Raw genomic sequence first — 18,221 nt, forward strand, 5'->3', positions numbered from 1 at the left:
AAAAGTATCTCAAAATGAAGGATTGTAAAATGTCAAGGCAGGTGTGTGTTTTTTCAAAGGGATCCATAATACTTAGTTCTTCTATTAGCACTTTTCTGTCCCTGATTTTCAAGGTACTTTACAAAGAAGGGTGAAGAAAAGTTGATTTGTGGTTAGGGAAAGTAAATGATATTACCTCTGACAATGTGCTTATTTTAGAGTGCAAAATAAATTGCAAAATGCCTTGAATTTTGATTGGTGTAACATGTCATAGTACTGTGTACTGTCACATTCAGTACAAGGGCCCCAGTCTCCTTTGCTAGCAATAACACAGATAGGGCAGTGGAGGAACTGCAAATTCCAGCTCATGGAGTTTTTTTCACTGTTCTGTGGCAGTGGTGAAGAATTCCACCCTCTCCACTGCTTGTGCATGGAGAATGTGTGTCCACAATGCCACCTGAACCCTGCAGAGCAGCCCTTACTGCTTGCCTCCCCGCACTGCAGAACTCCTGCCGGAGATATGCTGTCTGGAGTTTCTCTGGCATCATCTGGAACCCAATTTGGTGAAGGAAATGCACCAAACTACAGATGGAGGAGAAGCGTAAGTAGCTCACAGTCTAGTGTAAATTGAAACATTTTGCTCCCAAGACCTGTTATATGTGTGTAGGATTCATTGTAGACCAGCCAGAACTACTTTCCCATCCCTACCCTCTCCTGACTGACAGAAGCCAAACTTTGTGGAGCCTTTCTGGAAGAGATAACTTCCCCACACCATGTCCCCTAAACAGGAGTATGCTCTGTGCATATACCCAAAGGGCAGTATGGGAACCTAAGCTGGGATTTGTCTGTATTTTTGACGTACCCAGAACCTGTAAGTAACTTAAGCACCATTTTGTATGTGCTCAAAGAAAGCGCAGCCAAAATGAGCATAGACTAATTCTAAGGTTATTGAATTATATTAAACAAAGGAAAAGAACCACCACATTGTAATGTTAGCCAAGAGACCTGAGAGAGCTCTGTGCTGGTTAGTGTTCTGATACAAAGATGATGGGCATGTTATAGATCAAGCCTGCCAGAAATGCACGTATGTGGTCGAGGCACATATAGAATTACAAAATAGCCAATACATACACACAAAGTAAAACTGTGAGCATCAGAATAAATAAATTAGTCTGATTTTGCCATGGCAGACACAAATTACTCATTTCCTGGACCTCTTAAAAGAAGTATTCACAGCAAATAAGAGATTCAACAGAACAGCAATGCACATTATTCACAAGTATGTCAGGATATTGAGACAGGTTTGACTATTACTGCAGCTTTAGTGCCTCAACAACTTACAGGTGTTCAGGAAAGATATGCATCCTTAATAATGCCTGGGGCTAGTCAATTCAGTGTTCTCTACAAGTGTTACATAAACCAACAGGTGTCATACGAATGTAGCCAGTTATAACCTCTCTTCACTGAATAACTTCTGACACTGTTTTGGAGTGTACACTGATTCTATAGTCACTTTAAGCAGCGACAACAGTGAGGTATATTTTGATAATGACAATATGCAATCTCTCTTTTCACCAATGCCGATGAATCCCCTACACCATAACAGAAAAAAGACCATGGAGAGAAAGTCCGGTTTTTAAGAAAACCCACATTTAAGGTATTTAGGCATGAGTACTCTCTAATACAAAGAAATTATTTCTGAACTACAAAAGAAACACAATTTATGCGAACCACATTCACATCTGGAATGGAAAAACTGATAAATTTAAGCCGGATATAAAGAGGCCATCTTTCTCTATTTTTTCCTTATTAGAATATAGCTCAGAGCCTAGAAGGCTGGTCCAGACTAGCACATGAATTGAGAGAAATAATACTGTTAAATCAAATTTCATCCTTGGGGAACTTCCTTCTAGGAGTCTGGACCACAGTTACTTAAGAAAAAATTCCTCTGTCCTGCCGGATAAGACTCCAAGAGGTAGGGTATGGAGCTGTTCAAAATAGAACCTGTTTGGTCTTCCTTAACATGCTATCTGCCATTTCAGTTTCACCTTTGTTTATTTAGGTAAGTCACAGTAGTGGTGGTGCCCAATCATATTCGCACATCCTCCTCCTGACTTTTATCTATTTATTTATTTAATAGGCAGCAGGTTTTAAACAAATATAAGGAAGTACTTCTTCACACAATGCACAGTCAATCTGTGGAACTCATCACCAGTGGATGTTGTGAAGGTCAAAAGTATAACTGAAACAAAGAATTACATAAGTTCATGGGGGATAGATCCATTAATGGCTATTAGCCACGGTGGTCAGAGAAGCAACCCCATACTCTGGGTGTCCCTAATCCTCTGCCTTCCAGAAGCTGGGACTGGATGACAGGGGATGGATCACTCAATTTTCCTATTCAGTTCATTTTCTTTGACACATCTGACACTGGCCACTGTTGGATACTGGGCTAGATGGACCACTGGTCCGAACCAGTGTGGCCGTTCTTATGTTGTGTTGTTTAAATATGCCAGTCACATTGTCCATGTGCACATGTACGTAAATAAATAAGAACAATACTATGTTCCACTGACCACTGTAACTAAAACTAAAACAAACCTCATCTCTCCACTGTCAGCTCTAAGCAAACAGACACCCATCCCCCATTCAGGCCAAAGACCCAATAAGCAGATGGGCTTCACACTGTGCCCTGAAGCTCAGAAACTTGACTCCTGTCAGACCAATGGGAAAAGTGGGTTCTGCATCCGTTCACTGAAAACACTGCCCCCAGGACCCAAATAGCCAAATTAAGTGCTATGAGCTTTTGCCCATCGGCTGGCCCCCAATGTCTCTAAGGTAGTTACCACTCAAATCATTTAGGGCTTTCAAGATCAAAATCAACATTTCAGACTGTAGCTGGAAGCAAAGAAGAAGCCAGTGTAGTCTTTAGCACACAAGCACCATGTGCACCATTCAGTCAGCACTTCTAAGTAAACAGGCCATTGCATTCTGCACCAGGTCTGTGGCTTCTAAGTGGTTTTAGCCCCAAGTAATTAAATCTGGAGGTAACTCAACCATGGATACGTGTTTCAAGGTCAGCTTCAGATACAAGTTCTCTCCATTCTTACAACAAGCTGCCTCCCACAGGGACATCACATGCAGGTTGAACACAAAAGGTGTTAGGATGTGTCTCTGAAGATCTGTGCAAAAGACAGCCCTTGGGGAGAAAGGAAAAATCATAAACAGACACCATCTGAAATCTCTCTGAAAGGCAGGAATACATGCAGTTTTGTCTCCCTCTCCCCACTAGGGTCTGCAGTAGAGTCAACAAAGTTATATTGTCAATTATATGAGAGGTTGCTGACAGACATAGCTGATTTTTTTGCTCTATCACTAGGAAGAGATAATCTGCAAATGAGCCTGGTGAAGCCCCTACACCTGAACCAGCCAAATCATAGAGTCATAGAAATGTAAGTCTGGAAGAGACCTTGAGAAGTCATCAAGTCCAGCTCCTTGCACTGCGGCAGCACGAAGTAAACCTAGACCATCCCTGACAGGTGTTTGTCCAACCTGTTTTTAAAAACCTCCAGTGATGGGGATTCCACAACCTCTGTTGGAAGCGTGATCCAGAGTTTAACTATCGTTATAGTTAGAAAGTTTTTCCTAATATCTAACTTAAATCTCCCTTGCTGCATATTAAACCTGTTACTTCTTTTCCTACCTTCAGTGGATATGGAGAACAATGGATCACTAGCCTCCTTATAACAGCCCTTAATATATTTGCAGACTGTTATTAGGTTCCCCATCAGTCTTCTTTTTTCAAGACTAAACATGCCCAGTTTTTTTAACCTTTTTTTCCTTTTTGTTGCTCTGCTCTGGACTGTCTCTGTTTTATCCACATCTTTCCTAAAGAGTGGACACAATACTGTAGCTGAGGCCTCACCAGTGCTGAATAGAGTGGGATAATTACCCCTCATGTCTTACATATGGGACTCCTGTGAATACACTCCAGAATGATATTAGCTTTTTTCACAGCTGCATCACATTGTTGGTTCATATTCAATTTGTGATCCACAACAACCCCCAGATCCTTTTCAGCAGTACTGTTAGCTAGCCAGTTATTCCTCATTTTGTAGTTGTGCATTTGATTTTACCTTCCTAAGTACTTTGCACTTGTCTTTACTGAATTTCATCTTGTTGAATTCAGACCAATTCTCCAATTTGTCAAGGTCATTTTGAATTCTAATCCTCTCCTCCAAAGTGCTTGCAACCCCTCCCAACTTGGTGTCATCTGCAAACTTTATAAGCGTACTCTCCTTTTTGTTATCCAAGTCATTAAATGAAAATATTGACTAGTATCAGACCCAGAACTGACCCTTTTGGGACTCCACCAGATATGTCCTCACACTTTCACAGTGAACCATTAATAATTACTCTTTGAATATGGTCTTTCAAGCAGTTGTGCAGCCACCTTATAGTAATTTCATCTAGACCACATTTGCCTAGTTTGCTTATGGGAATATCATGTGAGGCTGTGTCAAAAGCTTGAGTAAAATCAAGATGTATTATATCTACTGTTTCCCCCACCCACTAAGCCAGTAACCCAGTTGAAAAGAATGAAGTAAGTAATGATGCCAATTTTTCCCACCTCCCACCTTCTCAACAATCCTGGCCCAAAAGGACAGTTTGGTCACCATGGCCTCTCCCTTCCTCTGTTTCCTTTTTGTGGATTTGGAGGTTTAGGAATGTTCACCAAACTGTCTCTAAGTACCAAGCCAAAGAATCTTGCTGTTCCATGGGATTAACCTGCAGATCCATTTGGCCTGGAAAGGCTAGGACCCTCTGAAAACAAGAACTGCCACATCCTCTCCAAAGGGGGAAAATTGTCTGAGCTTTGGAGGAGTCATATTTATTATCTAGATAGTCTTAAACAGGGGAAGTGCCCTTTGTCTCCACAGTGGTTGAAGAGAGAAAAATCTATTGGAATTGTTACTCCAGAGAACTAAAATGGTAATGGAGCTACAACGCAGGGTCCTACAGAGTCTCTGGACTGTTTATATATCCTAGAAAGATATTTACAGCAGTGCAAAAAACACCTTTTAGGCTTTGACCATTGCTCATGAAATAGCTACTGATTTTTCATTATGCTCATTTTACTTCATGCATGTTTGAACTTTACTAAACATCTTATTTTTCCATTAAGTAATTCAAGAGAAGGAATTCTAAATCGCTGAGTACACAGAAAACATCTTAGCAGGCTTGCAACTTAAATCTAAAAATGGTTCTGACACAAAGAGTGCCTGATCCTAGAAAAGGTTCGAAGACTGACTGACTTGATCAGATTAATCATGTTAGTTTTGAAAAAGGTAAAACCTTCACAAGTACTCCTTTATGATAGTACTGCTCCTTCCTAAAGATGCAAGGAAGCCATGGAGGTTCCATTCAAACATACAGAAGGAGAGGAGATTGCAGTAACTCAGAAATCTGATGGCTTAAACTCAGAGGAAAAGCCCTTCCCCTTATCGTTATTATGTTCATATGGCTCCATCAGAGATGTATACTTAAAGCAGTTTTAGCTATTTGGTAATCTGTTGACCAAGAGATTCTAACCTCAGATTAATGATAAATGGAGAAGGGGAAGCAAATTTACAACCTCTTCTCCATGAGCAGAAGAATGTATCTACATTTTAACATCCAAAGATGGTTTAGAAATAAGATTAATAGTCTGACTGGTGTTAAATGGACATTAGACAAAATGACCCCACCACTTTAGGCTATACAGGTGTCCCAAGGCTTATAAATCTCTAAGCCATTCTACCCAAGATTCAGTCTGTGCCATAGTGGATTGTTGTGCACTGCAATAAAGCTTCTCTGGGGAGTAAGCAGGTTGCAATCTCTAGGTCAGTTTGACGTGATTAAATGCAAAATATCCCTTTATCCCCAGTGGTAGGCAATTAGTTATCAATTCTGGTCTGATCTTCTGACAACACATCACCAACATCACCAAATAGAATACAGCAGGAGGAATCAAAAACACCAGGAGCAAGCTAAAGAATACATGTTTGTACCCACTACAGAGACATACTGTCATCTTATGCAAAGTGTTATTGGATTTGTCATGGTCATGTTCCACCTGTTAGAAGTGACAGATATAACCCTATCGTCAATATTAGCATGAGGGGAATACTGAAACAATGCAATGAGAATTATAAGACATCTAATTTGTCAGATTCCTAGAGCCCCAACCTGGATAAACTTCCTACTTTTCCAGCAGCATGTGTTCTTAAAAGTCAGCGTCAGTTTTGCAGCAACAGATGTAGACATCTGTAACCAAGGCCATCTTAAGGTGAAATATGTTGTGCAATGTAAATAAAGTAATTTTAAAGAACTGATTCTTGCAGCTTCAATTACTCTTAACAGATTCACTATACAATCGTGTGTTTTATTAAACTTGTTTTCTGTAGATTACATAGTAATCAAAATAACTTAAAACAGATCTACTTCTATTACTGCTTCAACATTTAATCCCAGCATGGATTCCTATGTACTGCATGCACTCAAGCAACATTTGGTACAATATGATGATGTAGAGAAGACAGTGCGATCAATTTATATTCTGTATACTACTTACTGTATCTTCTGGAATGATACTATAAATCACACCTACTGTTTTGATTTTTCTTGGGATCACTGCACATATTGCTACAAGAAGTTGATGAAACTATCAGACATAAAGCACAGTCCAAGCTCAGAGCAGCCAAGAAGAGACTGCACTTTCTACTCCAATGTCCAAAATACAAGGAAATACATGAAAGAAATCTCAAATTGTAAGTAATCATAAAAGTCATTTAAGCAAAAAGGAGTAATGAAAACTGTATCTAACTCTGGAAGAAAGGAAAGACAGCAGAGATTTGCTCTTTGAAGAGCAATAAATAAAAGAGATAAACCCCTTTGAAATCCCTCCTGGCCAGGGGAAAGCTCCTCTCACCTGTAAAGGGTTAAGAAGCTAAAGGTAACCTCGCTGGCACCTGACCAAAATGACCAATGAGGAGACAAGATACTTTCAAAAGCTGGGAGGAGGGAGACAAACAAAAGTTTTTGTGTCTGTCTGTGTGCTGTTCTTGCCAGAGACAGAACAGGAATGGAGTCTTAGAACTTTTAGTAAGTAATCTAGCTAGGTATGTGTTAGATTATGATTCCTTTAAATGGCTGAGAAAAGCATTGTGCTGAATAGAATAACTATTTCTGTCTGTGTATCTTTTTTGTAACTTAAGGTTTTGCCTAGAGGGGTTCTCTATGTTTTTGAATCTAATTACCCTGTAAGATATCTACCTCCTGATTTTACAGGGGGGATTTCTTTATTTCTATTTACTTCTATTTTTTATTAAAAGTCTTCTTGTAAAAACTGAATGCTTTTTCATTGTTCTCAGATCCAAGGGTTTGGGTCTGTGGTCACCTATGCAAATTGGTGAGGCTTTTTACTAAACCTTGTCCAGGAAGTGGGGTGCAAGGTTTTGGGAAGTATTTTGGGGGGAAAGACGCGTCCAAACAGCTCTTCCCCAGTAACCAGTATTAGTTTGGTGGTGGTAGCGGCCATTCCAAGGATAACGGGTGTAATATTTGTACCTTGGGGAAGTTTTGACCTAAGCTGGTAAAGATAAGCTTAGGAGGTTTTTCATGCAGGTCCCCACATCTGTACCCTAGAGTTCAGAGTGGGGGAGGAACCTTGACATGGTGGCACAGTGGTGGGATTAACCTGAAATCATTTGAGATCCAGTTGAGATTTTTTGAACTAGAAATACAGATTTTAAAAAGGAAAATTTTTTTTTCTTTGGAAAGAAAGTCCAGAAAGCAGCTTTGAAACTGAAAGCAGCTTGGTTTCTCTCTGCTTTGTGGCCAAGCAGAGACAAAAGGGTAAATTATCTTGTGAATTGCAGGTTTTTTTTGCCTGGAGGCAGGGTACTTAACTCCTGCAGGGAAATCTTCCAATCCAGAGGTTTTTTTTTCTTTTCTTCCTAAAAGTAAATAGGGGGTGTGTGTTCTACCCATTTGCTTTTTCTTTGGGCTGGGTAAGCAGGTTTCCAAGCAGTTGGAGGTTTTTTGCTTTAATTTGGGCCCAGAGCAGAGACAAGGGAATTGTCTTTTTCTGTAGGCTGACAATCACTATCAGAGAATAGGTATTCTATTGCAGCACAGCAAAATTTTACAGCCAAGTTTTGTTTGTTTATTTCTAAACCTCAGGTGTAAAGTTAGTTAAAAACAGAGAGGTTAGAATGACCAAATCCTCAGCTCAACTACAGCTGGAATTAGCCAAATTTCAGGCTGAGGAAAGACAAAGGGAACATGAAAGACAGATAGAACTCATGCGGCTGGAGAAGGAGGTACAGGAGGCTGCCCACAAGAGGGAAATGGAGGCAAGGAAGCATGTGGAGGAGGAGAAGGAAAAAGAGAGGAAGCATGTGGAGGAGGAGAAGGAAAAAGAGAGGAAGCATGTGGAGGAGGAGAAGGAAAAAGAGAGGAAGCATGTGGAGGAGGTGGAGAGGATAAAGGCCCAGCAGAATATACCAACAAACCCTAGCAATCCTTCTCCAGGTACCACTTCCCATCCCAGAAAGTTCCCCACCTACAAGGCAGGTGATGATACTGAGGCCTTCTTAGAGAACTTCGAAAGGGCCTGCCTTGGGTACAACATCTCTACTGACCAATACATGGTAGAGCTGAGGCCGCAGCTCAGTGGACCCTTAGCTGAGGTGGCAGCTGAAATGCCTAAAGAACACATGAACAAGTATGAACTGTTTAAAACCAAGGCGAGAGTCAGAATGGGGATAACACCCGAGCAGTCTCGTCGGAGGTTCAGAGCCCTAAGGTGGAAACCAGACATGTCATTTACCCGACATGCCTACCACATTGTGAAACATTGGGATGCCTGGATATCAGGAGCAAGTGTTGAATCTCCAGTAAATTTGCCCTTCCTAATGCAAATGGAACAATTCTTAGAGGGTGTTCCTGAGGAAATAGAAAGATACATCCTAGACGGGAAGCCCAAAACTGTAATCGAGGCAGGAGAGATTGGAGCCAGATGGGTGGAGGTGGCAGAGAAGAAGAAAACTGGTCGCAGTTGGAGTGGAGACCAGAAGGGACCACCCCAGACCACACCCTATTACCGGGGGCCGCCCAAAGCCCCACCTACCTCCCAAAGAACCCTCCAGACCCCTTATCGTCCCACCACCCCGTTCTCCAGCAACCCTCCTCGCCCCAGTGACCCGTCAGCTGGACGATGTTTTAAGTGTAACGAGCTGGGGCATGTAAAGGCCAACTGCCCCAAGAACCCCAACAGATTACAGTTCATTGCACCGGAATCACACCAGAGGTCCACAGGCCCAGATACCTCCCAGATACCCTTGGAGCGGAGGGAAACTGTGAGTGTGGGCGGGAAGAAGGTCACCGCGTGGAGGGACACCGGAGCACAAGTGTCAGCTATCCATGCTTCCTTAGTGGACCCCAATTTAATCAACCCAGAGATCCAAGTGACGATTCAACCCTTCAAGTCCAACTCTTTCAATTTGCCTACAGCCAAGTTGCCTGTCCAGTACAAGGGCTGGTCAGGAATGTGGACTTTTGCAGTCTATGATGATTATCCCATCCCCATGCTGTTGGGGGAAGACTTGGCCAATCATGTGAAGCAGGCCAAGAGGGTGGGAATGGTCACCCGCAGCCAGGCTAAACAAGCCGTGAGGCCTAGCTCTGTTCCGGAAACTTCTATCAGGACCCAGTCAGAGGTGATGGACCTGGACCCCAGGCCAATGTCTGCAACAGCAGTAGTGGATCCAGTCCCAGAGACCCAGACGGAACCAGTCCCAGAACCGGAACCAGCCGAACAACCAACACCAGACCCCGTGTCAGCACTGAATCCAGTACTTGCAACCTCAACACCAGAGGGCCCCACCGAACCTGAACTGGCAGCAGCCGATAACCCTACACAAGAGGCTCAGCCGGAGCCTGAATCCCAACATAGTGCACCAGCGGAGAGCGGTTCACAGTCAACAGAAACAGCTCCATCCCCTATATCGCTTCCAGAGGGACCAAGCCTAGGTCCACAATCCCATGAGGAACTGATGTCTCCAGCATCAAGGGAACAGTTCCAGACCGAACAGGAAGCAGATGAAAGCCTCCAGAGAGCTTGGACGGCGGCACGGAGCAACCCACCGCCTCTCAGCTCTTCTAATCGATCCAGGTTTGTTATAGAAAGAGGACTTTTATACAAGGAAACTCTTTCTGGTGGACACCAGGAAGACTGGCATCCTCAGAGACAGTTGGTAGTTCCAACTAAATACCGGGCCAAGCTCTTGAGCTTAGCCCACGATCACCCTAGTGGCCATGCTGGGGTGAACAGGACCAAAGACCGTTTGGGGGGGTCATTCCACTGGGAGGGAATGGGCAAGGATGTTTCTACCTATGTCCAGTCTTGTGAGGTGTGCCAAAGAGTGGGAAAACCCCAAGACCAGGTCAAAGCCCCTCTACAACCCCTCCCCATCATTGAAGTTCCATTTCAGCGAGTAGCTGTGGATATTCTGGGTCCTTTTCCGAAAAAGACACCCAGAGGGAAGCAGTACATACTGACTTTCATGGATTTTGCCACCCGATGGCCGGAAGCAGTAGCTCTAAGCAACACCAGGGCTAAAAGTGTGTGTCAGGCACTAGCAGACATTTTTGCCAGGGTAGGTTGGCCCTCCGACATCCTCACAGATGCAGGGACTAATTTCCTGGCAGGAACTATGAAAAACCTTTGGGAAGCTCATGGGGTAAATCACTTGGTTGCCACTCCTTACCACCATCAAACAAATGGCATGGTGGAGAAGTTTAATGGAACTTTGGGGGCCATGATACGTAAATTTGTAAATGAGCACTCCAATGATTGGGACCTAGTGTTGCAGCAGTTGCTCTTTGCCTACAGAGCTGTACCACATCCCAGTTTAGGGTTTTCCCCATTTGAACTTGTATATGGCCGTGAGGTTAAGGGGCCATTGCAGTTGGTGAAGCAGCAATGGGAGGGATTTACACCGTCTCCAGGAACTAACATTCTGGACTTCGTAACCAACCTACAAAACACCCTCCGAACCTCTTTAGCCCTTGCTAGAGAAAACTTACAGGATGCTCAAAAAGAGCAAAAAGCCTGGTATGATAAGCATGCCAGAGAGCGTTCCTTCAAAGTAGGAGACCAGGTCATGGTCTTAAAGGCGCTCCAGGCCCATAAAATGGAAGCATCGTGGGAAGGGCCATTCATGGTCCAGGAGCGCCTGGGAGCTGTTAATTATCTCATAGCATTCCCCACCTCCAACCAAAAGCCTAAGGTGTACCATATTAATTCTCTAAAGCCCTTTTATTCCAGAGAATTAAAGGTTTGTCAGTTTACAGCCCAGGGAGGAGACGACGCTGAGTGGCCTGAAGGTGTTTACTACGAAGGGAAATGTGCTGGTGGTGTGGAAGAGGTGAACCTCTCCATGACCCTTGGGCGTATGCAGCGACAGCAGATCCAGGAGCTGTGCACTAGCTACGCGCCAACGTTCTCAGCCACCCCAGGACTGACTGAACGGGCATACCACTCCATTGACACAGGTAATGCTCACCCAATTAGGGTCCAACCTTACCGGGTGTCCCCTCAAGCTAAAACTGCTATAGAACGGGAGATCCAGGATATGTTACAGATGGGGGTAATCCGCCCCTCTGAAAGTGCATGGGCATCTCCAGTGGTTCTAGTTCCCAAACCAGATGGGGAAATACGTTTTTGCGTGGACTACCGTAAGCTAAATGCTGTAACTCGCCCAGACAACTATCCAATGCCACGCACAGATGAACTATTAGAGAAACTGGGACGGGCCCAGTTCATCTCTACCTTGGACTTAACCAAGGGGTACTGGCAGATACCGCTAGACGAATCTGCCAAGGAAAGGTCAGCCTTCATCACACATCTCGGGCTGTATGAATTTAATGTACTCCCGTTCGGGCTGCGAAATGCACCCGCCACTTTCCAAAGACTTGTAGATGGTCTCCTAGCGGGATTAGGAGAATATGCAGTCGCCTACCTTGACGATGTGGCCATATTTTCGGATTCCTGGGCAGACCACCTGGAACATCTACAAAAAGTCCTTGAGCGCATAAGGGAGGCAGGACTAACTGTTAAGGCTAAGAAGTGTCAAATAGGCCTAAACAGAGTGACTTACCTTGGACACCAGGTGGGTCAAGGAACTATCAGCCCCCTACAGGCCAAAGTGGATGCTATCCAAAAGTGGCCTGTCCCAAAGTCAAAGAAACAGGTTCAATCCTTCTTAGGCTTGGCCGGTTATTACAGACGATTTGTACCGCACTACAGCCAAATCGCTGCCCCACTGACAGACCTAACCAAAAAGAAACAGCCAAATGCTGTTCAGTGGACCGGAAAGTGTCAGAAGGCCTTTAACAAGCTTAAAGCGACACTCATGTCTGACCCTGTACTAAGGGCCCCAGACTTTGACAAACCGTTCCTAGTAACCACAGATGCATCCGAGCGTGGTGTGGGAGCAGTTTTAATGCAGAAAGGACCTGATCAAGAATTCCACCCTGTAGTGTTTCTCAGCAAAAAACTGTCTGAGAGGGAAAGCAACTGGTCAGTCACTGAAAAAGAATGTTATGCCATTGTCTATGCTCTGGAAAAGCTACGCCCCTATGTTTGGGGACGGCGTTTCCACCTGCAAACCGACCATGCTGCACTAAAGTGGCTTCACACCGTCAAAGAAACTAACAAAAAACTTCTTCGGTGGAGTTTAGCTCTCCAAGATTTTGATTTCGACATCCAACACATCTCAGGAGCTTCTAACAAAGTGGCTGATGCACTCTCCCGTGAAAGTTTCCCAGAATCAACTGGTTAAAATCGTCCTTGAGATGTGGAAAATATTGTTAGTCTTTATGTACTTGGTAGTATATTTAGAGATGCATGTGTCTTATTAACTCTGTTTTCCTAGAGCTCCAGGAAGAAATCCCAGCCAGTGTTTCACCCTAGCTGAGATTTGGGGGGCGTGTCATAAATATAAAGGGAAGGGTAAACCCCTTTGAAATCCCTCCTGGCCAGGGGAAAGCTCCTCTCACCTGTAAAGGGTTAAGAAGCTAAAGGTAACCTCGCTGGCACCTGACCAAAATGACCAATGAGGAGACAAGATACTTTCAAAAGCTGGGAGGAGGGAGACAAACAAAAGTTTTTGTGTCTGTCTGTGTGCTGCTCTTGCCAGAGACAGAACAGGAATGGAGTCTTAGAACTTTTAGTAAGTAATCTAGCTAGGTATGTGTTAGATTATGATTCCTTTAAATGGCTGAGAAAAGCATTGTGCTGAATAGAATAACTATTTCTGTCTGTGTATCTTTTTTGTAACTTAAGGTTTTGCCTAGAGGGGTTCTCTATGTTTTTGAATCTAATTACCCTGTAAGATATCTACCTCCTGATTTTACAGGGGGGATTTCTTTATTTCTATTTACTTCTATTTTTTATTAAAAGTCTTCTTGTAAAAACTGAATGCTTTTTCATTGTTCTCAGATCCAAGGGTTTGGGTCTGTGGTCACCTATGCAAATTGGTGAGGCTTTTTACTAAACCTTGTCCAGGAAGTGGGGTGCAAGGTTTTGGGAAGTATTTTGGGGGGAAAGACGCGTCCAAACAGCTCTTCCCCAGTAACCAGTATTAGTTTGGTGGTGGTAGCGGCCATTCCAAGGATAACGGGTGTAATATTTGTACCTTGGGGAAGTTTTGACCTAAGCTGGTAAAGATAAGCTTAGGAGGTTTTTCATGCAGGTCCCCACATCTGTACCCTAGAGTTCAGAGTGGGGGAGGAACCTTGACAGATGGCTTCACACGATGTAGCAATCTGCCAGTGGATCAGGAATGGCCATTGCTGAAACAGGAAATAAATCCTAAACACGTTTACCCATATCCTGGATGGATATTACCCAACTCTGATAGATACCTGAAGGCTCAGTCTCTTTTATGCACTCTAGTAACACTTGTATGGTTAATCATGCCAATAAAGTCTCGTGGAATTTAATTGTTACGAACAAGCAACAGACTTCAATGAGTTGAAGTTGAAGGTGAGAGTACAGTATGTTATGCTTTGTAAAACAACACAAGAATCATTGTACACGACTCCAATGTAAAGATTTTGGATTTAAGACTAAAGTGTTTTTCTGCGGCACTCTGAATACTTTAAACACATACTACATCTAATAGTAAAATTGCTCCTATCTGCACAGTACACTATATAATCCAGGTACAGAACATACGTTTTGTTAAAAATCTTTTCCTTCTTCCACAGTAACTGTCAAACATTTACATTAAAACTGTAGCCACTGTATCATTTTAAGGGTCTAGATTTTTACAGATGTTAAAAAGGAGGACTTTGATTTGCGGGGGAATCTCAGCCAGAAATATTGCTGACTGAGTAGGTGTTAGAACTTAATCAATACAAAAGAAAGCCTGCTTCTGGAGTCACGCACAGAGGACTGTGCACTCAAAATTGAATGCTTATAAGGCAGGTTAAAGTTTTCACATAATTTAAGATATGAGCACAGCTTTTTGACGCTGATTACAAAAGGTCAGTTTACAGTGTCATGTTTCATTCTTCTAAAGATGAGGAGAAAATATTTTTATGAGAGGGAGAAAGACAGATTGAGCACCTGCTCCAAATCTCTGTTTAAGTTACTGTATTGCATGGAGTGCATATGCACGAATGTATACATTGACTCAGTAACAGAGATATGCAGACTTGCAAAGCTATGATGTGCTACCTGCTTTTCTCTCAGATTTTCTGTTCTCTTTTGAAAGCCAGAAGATTTGGGTGCAGAAAATCCTTTCCCAGTTCGCATGTATGTACTGATAAAAGTGCTTTCCTTTTCCCCTTCACTTTCTGCCCCCATCACTACACACTCTTTTTTGGTCCAGTGTAATTTTTTTTCCTTTCCTTCAGTTCCTCAGCTGACACAGTATCACTGTGGAACAGTAGCATAGTTAGGAAAAAAAGAAATGGGTAAACTAACCTAAACTAAACTTCATATTCCTCAAATGAGAAGTAGATAATCTCCATTTACCTGAGTTTCCTCTCAACTATACGACTGCCCTGGGGCACAGGATTTTACCAGCATCAGTCTTCTTATTTCTTAACATGGGGCTGAAAAATTCACTTGTCCAGAGATAAATCTATATGATGTGAGTACCATAACCTGTGAGCACCATAATCTTCTGCAGCAAGAAAACTTTCACTAAAAAAGAGGGAAGTTTTTAGCCCTCATAGTTACAAAGGTGACATTCCAAATGGAAATGGAGTTTAAAACAGTGTAGTGCTGTCTTCCAAAGAGCTGGTCTACATACAAGTGATAAAATCCTGGCCAATGAAATCAGTGGGAGTTTTGCTGTTGACTAAAACGGGGCAAGGGATTTCACCCAAATTCACACTAGTTTAACACAAGGTGTGTTTTAGTTAAACTGGTACAAGACTATGTGTTGATGCTCTTAAAACAGTTTAATACAGGTTTATATTGGTTTAGCTTGCATTGGAAAATGAATACGTGCAAAGCAAATTTAAACACTTTTAAACCAATATAAATGTGTCCAGACAAAGGTTTGCACCAGTTTAACTAAATCAGTTTTAAGACAGCTACACTGTGATGAAGAGGACATTGTGAAAAGAAATGGGAAGGAAAGAAATGGATTAATTTGCCATACAAACATGGATTTTCATTAACAGCAAAGGTAGTCATTTTGTTGAGCTATTGGAGATTTAGTCAAATATTTTTGCAGGAATGGTAAAGAGATCTGTGCATGAAACACTGGAAAATTTCAGTCACAACATCCAGTTACAAATTTATAGCAAAAAGACACAAAACAAGCTAGCAGTACTGCATCAGTTTAAATAATTCAGGAAGATTTAAATTTAACAAAATTATTGTTTTATAATCAGGAGCTTAAGCACTTTTTCCAGAAACTAAAATGATTAAAATGTAACAGGAAAAAAATATCCCAACCAACTACGTTCAGTGGATGGATTTGAGTTATTGTGAATCATTCAATGGGACTCATCTAAAGAGAACATCATGCTGGAACCTCAAAAAAGGTGAGACGTGTTTTCAATATTTTTCATGAAAAGTTGTCGTCAATTTTTGACAAAAACAGAAATTTATTTTCCGAGCATTTCCAAAATATTGGCCATCTATAATTGTATTATTTATTTGTATTGCCTCAGTCATGGACTGAGACTCCATTCTGCTAGGTGCTAAACAAAAAGACAGCTCACTTTTATTGTATGAACAAAATGGAACTTTGCGAGAGAAACAGTTAATACTCAGACACTGTCTCATTGGACACCATACAATGTGAAACTCCGTTTTCAGTTCTGATTCTGCTTGCTCTTCTCCATGTGAATAGAAGCCACTCAGAATTGCAGTAACAGATGTCACTGTGCATTACAAAAACCATACAGCACTCTATTCCATGTCTCAGCCATTTCATTTAAGTATTTGACTATGGAGAATAACTTAAGGACCCAATCCTGTAATGAGATCCATATGGATGGACTCCTACCCAAGCACCATATTCCATTAAAGTCAATGCAGAAACAGTCCTAAAGCATACTGAAACAGGAAAATAGCCTGCACCCTTTAGGATATTATATATTTGACAATGGATCATAAACAAGTAGAACATTTTATTAAATTATTTAAAAAGCATTATTTTCAATTGGTGATGAAGGCACAGTGTTTTTTCATCATATCGAAGAATAAAGAAAATGTAACCTTGATTTGGCCATGGCATGCATTTCTTGAGAAATGTGAAGCCCTGTGATCTTCCAGAAAAATAGTAGGGAAATATAACAGATAGTAATTGCATTTCCACAGATTTTGTTTACACCATCCTATGGAATTCTACAACAAGGTATAATCCTCTTAAATTCTATAGGCTGTATAAATCATTTACCCAGAAGCATAATGGGTTTTCCCAATTAATTATATGAGAGGTTTTCCTCCTTTCATGCTGACCATGCTGCCAGAGGGTTTCAGGCACTTTTGTATCAAAGCATTCTTTCTATATTGTGAATAAAGTTTACAAACACAGCGTACCTCGAAAACTGCTCCTGCAATCCACGCATTTGAGCTCTGCTACGCTCCGACTCCAATGTCACCTCCCGTAATCTTTTTTCACTCTCAAGTCTCAAATGTCTTTCTTCCTCCAACTCATGTATCAGCTTCTCGCGCTGAAAAATATATCACCAGAGGTTATATATTAGTTGTATGTGTCCACATTTGAAAAATAAAGGTGCTTCCTTTTGAAGATAAAGATAGCAAAACTTATGAAATGCCATAAGAAAAATGTCAAGTGTGTTTGATTCTGATATGTAATCAAATCAATACAACAATTAGAATAATATAAATTAGAGATGGAAAAGACCTAACACAGTAAGTTATCTAGTCCATTCCCCTTCTAGTAAAGGGATATTCCCTATAATATGATTTCTAAGTTCCTACTTGTGTGTTAAACTTCCCAAGCAATAAGAACTTTTACTTTTCCACTGTTCCACATTCCACATCCAATATCCTACACTGAATGCACATACACACACAAAAGGATAAAAGAAAAAAATGTCTAATTTTTCCACTTGTTCTGTGTGTTCAGTTTGTTAATGCAAAATTACTATAGAGACAGCAGATTTTAGGATTTGGTAGGGTCACAAATCTGTATAAGACTGCTGTAAAGTATCCCTATCTGAGCTGCTCTACTTTGGCTCACAGACTCATTGAAATCAACAAAACAGGCCTTTAAAATTAAAAGTCTCTCTCCTCCTCCTCCATTTGAAGCCCTCACCTTTACATCAACGCAGCAAAGTTTATTTTATTTTTATAAAATACAATAATAAGAATCTAGCTTTAAAAATCCAGGTACCCAGCCAAAAAGAAAGAGAGAGAGGTTTCAGAAATTTAATAAGAACACCCTCCCCTATAAAGACATATTTAGGTAAAGAGTTTTGGAAACACAGACTAAAAACAGAGCACCTCCAGCATACTGTACCTACTGTACATGTCAATTATGACATGCTAATTCTTGTTTCAGAGGAACAGCCGTGTTAGTCTGTATTCGCAAAAAGAAAAGGAGTACTTGTGGCACCTTAGAGACTAACCAATTTATTTGAGCATGAGCTTTCGTGAGCTACAGGTGCCACAAGTACTCCTTTTCTTTATGCTAATTCTTATA

At 41.7% G+C, this 18,221-nt stretch overlaps 1 protein-coding gene across 18 annotated transcripts in view; it reads right to left on the bottom strand.

The window, feature by feature from the left end:
* Positions 1–18,221, bottom strand: part of NCKAP5 (NCK associated protein 5) — a 623,862-nt gene that overhangs the window by 281,805 nt on the left and 323,836 nt on the right. For all 18 annotated transcript variants that reach the window (XR_012664337.1, XM_075117769.1, XM_048869232.2 and 15 more), the window contains one exon: positions 17,093–17,226. Coding sequence is in view for 17 of the 18 variants with exons in the window: in XM_075117769.1 (XP_074973870.1) it covers positions 17,093–17,226 (134 nt within the window). In the remaining variant the exon portion in view is untranslated. The remainder of the gene's footprint in view (positions 1–17,092; positions 17,227–18,221) is intronic.

This window comes from Caretta caretta, chromosome 11, assembly GCF_965140235.1.
Source record: "Caretta caretta isolate rCarCar2 chromosome 11, rCarCar1.hap1, whole genome shotgun sequence".
Taxonomy (NCBI): Eukaryota; Metazoa; Chordata; order Testudines; family Cheloniidae; genus Caretta; species Caretta caretta.